Source organism: Lepidochelys kempii, chromosome 5 (genome assembly GCF_965140265.1).
Source record: "Lepidochelys kempii isolate rLepKem1 chromosome 5, rLepKem1.hap2, whole genome shotgun sequence".
In the NCBI taxonomy this organism is placed as follows: Eukaryota; Metazoa; Chordata; order Testudines; family Cheloniidae; genus Lepidochelys; species Lepidochelys kempii.
This window is the reverse complement of record NC_133260.1, coordinates 132358332-132361890: the sequence shown is the minus strand read 5'-3', so window position 1 is coordinate 132361890 and position 3559 is coordinate 132358332. Positions and strand designations below refer to the sequence as shown.

At 44.2% G+C, this 3559-nt stretch overlaps 1 protein-coding gene across 1 annotated transcript; it reads left to right on the top strand.

Moving 5' to 3' along the window:
- Nucleotides 1-2170: 2170 nt before the first annotated feature.
- On the top strand, nt 2171-2666 carry LOC140911981 (ameloblastin-like). Its single transcript, XM_073346138.1, is given in 3 exon segments — nt 2171-2207; nt 2210-2623; nt 2626-2666. Coding segments are annotated over 3 exon segments (492 nt in total).
- The last annotated feature ends 893 nt before the right edge of the window (nt 2667-3559 follow it).

Below are 3559 nucleotides of genomic sequence, written 5' to 3'. Positions count from 1 at the left end.
TTATCTACGTACCAAAGACTTACAGGCAGACCCTTAACTGGTGTAAATTGCCATGTTGCTGTTTGGGAGCTATGACCAACTGGAGAGCTGCCTCTTTCTGTACTATATCTCTAACAGCAAAACAGAAATTCAAAAGAGCATGTGCAAAATATCCATTTTCAATGCGGGACATAAATTCCCTTCTGTTTGCTACAAGAGTCCAAATGTTTGTTTGTTTGTTACTAAGGTATCTATGATATATTCATCATTCTTTGTGTATCTTTCTTGCATTTATCAGAGCAATTGTGTTATCTACCATTTTGTCTTGTGTTGCACTGCAATATTGTTTCCCTTTTTTCGTTTCTAAATGTACCCAGGTATAGATCAAGTAGCTCAGCAAGACCCGATAGAACAGCCACAAAGAAGCTTCTTCCTATCGCCACCCCACAATTCATTCTTTGCTCTTGTGCCGCTGTCTGATTTTAACATTTTTTTCTTAAAGCAGACAACTTTTTTTAAACGATTACTTTCTTTTATGTCCAGCTTTACCCTGGGCTGTATTATGCGCCCTATACAGCAAACCAAGGAGCAAGTCTCTCTCTTTTTTCCTCAATCCAAGAAAAATATTAATTGAACTATTACAGTTGAAACACATATAAATGAAAGGCTGAGATTTTCAAAGCCATTAAAGGGATCTGGGTCCCCAATCCCCCTAATATTTAACGGCAACTGGGCAGTCAACTCCCTTACGCAGCTTTGAAAATCTCAGCCGAAGTTTTAACAACAGCAGAGAATTGTGTGCACTAGTCTAGACTGATCCAGGCTTTGATATGTTTCCTGTGGGGTCCTCCTCTTAGACTTGGCATCACAAGCTTCGAAGAAATGTGATAAAAACGGGTTCACGTTGATAAATCTATTGCCACTAATAGACACCACACTCTTCCTCCAAGCCTTACAATAAAGTACTCATCTCCATTCCCATTACAGCTTATGATCTCTTAGCAGATCGAACACCACAGGCCTCCCAGATTATCTGGGATTTTGAAGATGTATTTATGTGTATTTCGGGGGAAGAGTTACACATTTTCCCACCTGTCTTTTTAATCCAGTGTTAAGCAAAAGCTCTATGAACCTTGTGCCAAAAAGCTTGCTCTGCCAGAGAGTGTATATACAGGGCTTACTTCGAACTTTACACAACTTAAATTATTACAATTTATATGTCATTGACAGCCACTTTACACACCTGAGCAGTGTAAAGGGGCCTTAGTGTAAATGTGAATCAGGCTTTAAGGCCCAGATCCTCAAAGGTTGAGCTCACAATGATTTCAAAGGGAATTTAGGCACCTAAATACCACTGATGATCTTGGCTCTGGTGTCCCATCAATGACAAAACCAGAGGTGAAAGTAAGCCCTTACAGTCTGGTGCGTTGTACCGGCAAGAGCCGGTACACAGCCGACCCTATCGGCAGGGGGCAGCTTCCCCAGGCCAGCAATTTAAAAGGGCCCTGGGCTCCGGCTGCTGCCCCGGGCTCTTTAAATCGCTGCCAGAGACCCAGGGTTCCCGGCCACCACCACAGCTATCGCTATCATGGGATTCCAGTGGTGATTTAAAGGGCCCTGCCCCTTCCGGTTGTGGCCCCACCCCCCTGTTCAGGACCCTGGCCCTGCGCACCGGTAAGTCCCTTAAGTTACTTTCACCCCTGGACGAAACAGATAGGATGACCTGAAACCCTTGAACAGAATTTTAATGTCCTTCAACAGAAAAAGTAGTAGTTTGGGGTTGTTGGTTTTTTTTAAAGAAAAATGGAGCAAAAATCCGTAAACAGATCTGATTAGGAGTATAGGAAGATGGAAAATACTCCTTTCCCATACCTTAATGAAAAAGCCACAGAAACATTTTCTTTCATTAACAAGTGTGAAGAATTAGTAGACAGAAGACAGACAGACAGACAGATACCCCTGTGGCTGCGTGAGAAAGGTTTCTATTGCTTCTGCCTGCTCTGTGATTAGACGGCTGTCAAGCCAGCAGCTTTCATCAATTGCATGAAAACCACAGATATCGAGGCTTTTGTCCAAGCATGGCTGCTTTCTGCACCGCTGGAGCAAGTCTGACTAACCAGGATGATGGGAATGTGGTGAAACAACCTGGGTTTTTCAGAGAGGTGGAGGAGGTGCGCCTGCCTATGGGGACATGGCTCCCGGTTCTATAGGCATGGGCGCTGGATTTGGATGCCACAAAACCCAGCCCTGCAGGGAGATTTTACTGTTGAGGATGATTCACCAGCCACAGCACTCAAACCAGCAGTCCAAGGAAGGTTCAGCTTGGTTCCCCAAGGAGTCTCCCCACTTCCTGGAGTTAATCTGGCAGGTCCTGGAACTGCTGTCATCCTTCCAGAGGGGACCCCAGTGGGCCAAGAAAGCAACAACAATTTGCCAAGCCCGGGTGGTGAACCTGCAGCTCAGAGCAGAGGATCTTCAGGGGCTACTCCAGCAGCTGCCACCCCTGAAGTAACTCAAGCGCTCTCTGATAGTTTCATGCCCTTTGGTGGCGAGAGCACGCTGCCTCTGGATATCCAGCAAGGAGCTGCTGTGGATCCTACCTTGCCCCCTGATGCCCAACATATGCTCGTGGCAGGGAATGAGGCCAACAGTTCATACAAGATGCCTGGCATTTCCAAGAGCCCTGAGTGTACTGAAGAAACACACCACTTCTGTAGTGTTCATGTATTTGCTATACCTGATGCACTGGCAAAAAGATCGACAGTCTGCTTCTATGGAGTGAGGAACAGAGCATTAAATATGCTAATCAATGTAGACAGCCATGGAAATGCTGGTGCAACCTTTTGCTTTTTAATCTTAGCTGCAGAAAAAATTACCGACCTAAACAGGATAATGGTTCATACACGAAATTCTGCTGTTCATTACTGTCAGTTTTCTTTTCTTTATTTCAGCACAATTTCAGGTGCTAGGGGAGTGCTCATGTGTATAAAACCGACACGGCGTCTGATAATCATTATTATTCATTAAACCCCCGACTTTAGAGAACGGAAAGGCATTCAGAACCACAAACTGTTTCATTAAAATTGTGAGTGTGTGTAACCCAGGCCCCAGCTCTCACTAGATGTCTTGGTCTATTCTATTGCATTGATAATTAGGTGGCGTGTAACAAACTTTTAATGAATCATGTAAGTGTTTGTTACTTTTTAAATAAAAGTAACTCAAATAAAGCATTGTTCTCATGGACTGAAGGGATGGCATGTGGAGGGAGCTCCCTGTCATCCAAAATGCACCCAGCCAAACTCTCACCTTGCATCAGAAAGGTGCATAAAGACAATTTCAGCCTGGCCCTGGCTAGGATAATAGAATTTCTGCCCTATGATTTTCATTTGCTGTTCAGGGTTGCACTGTCACCAAACACGATCAGTGACTAATACAGTTACACACATGTGAATACACTTAAGAAAAGGCCACAACATAGTGAGATGTGTGCTGTATTTACAATCTGGCATCAAGTTCTAAAGAAATTGTAAAATGACTCCAGCGATGTCGCCAGTTTGAACTTTAATCCGTCACCCCAGGC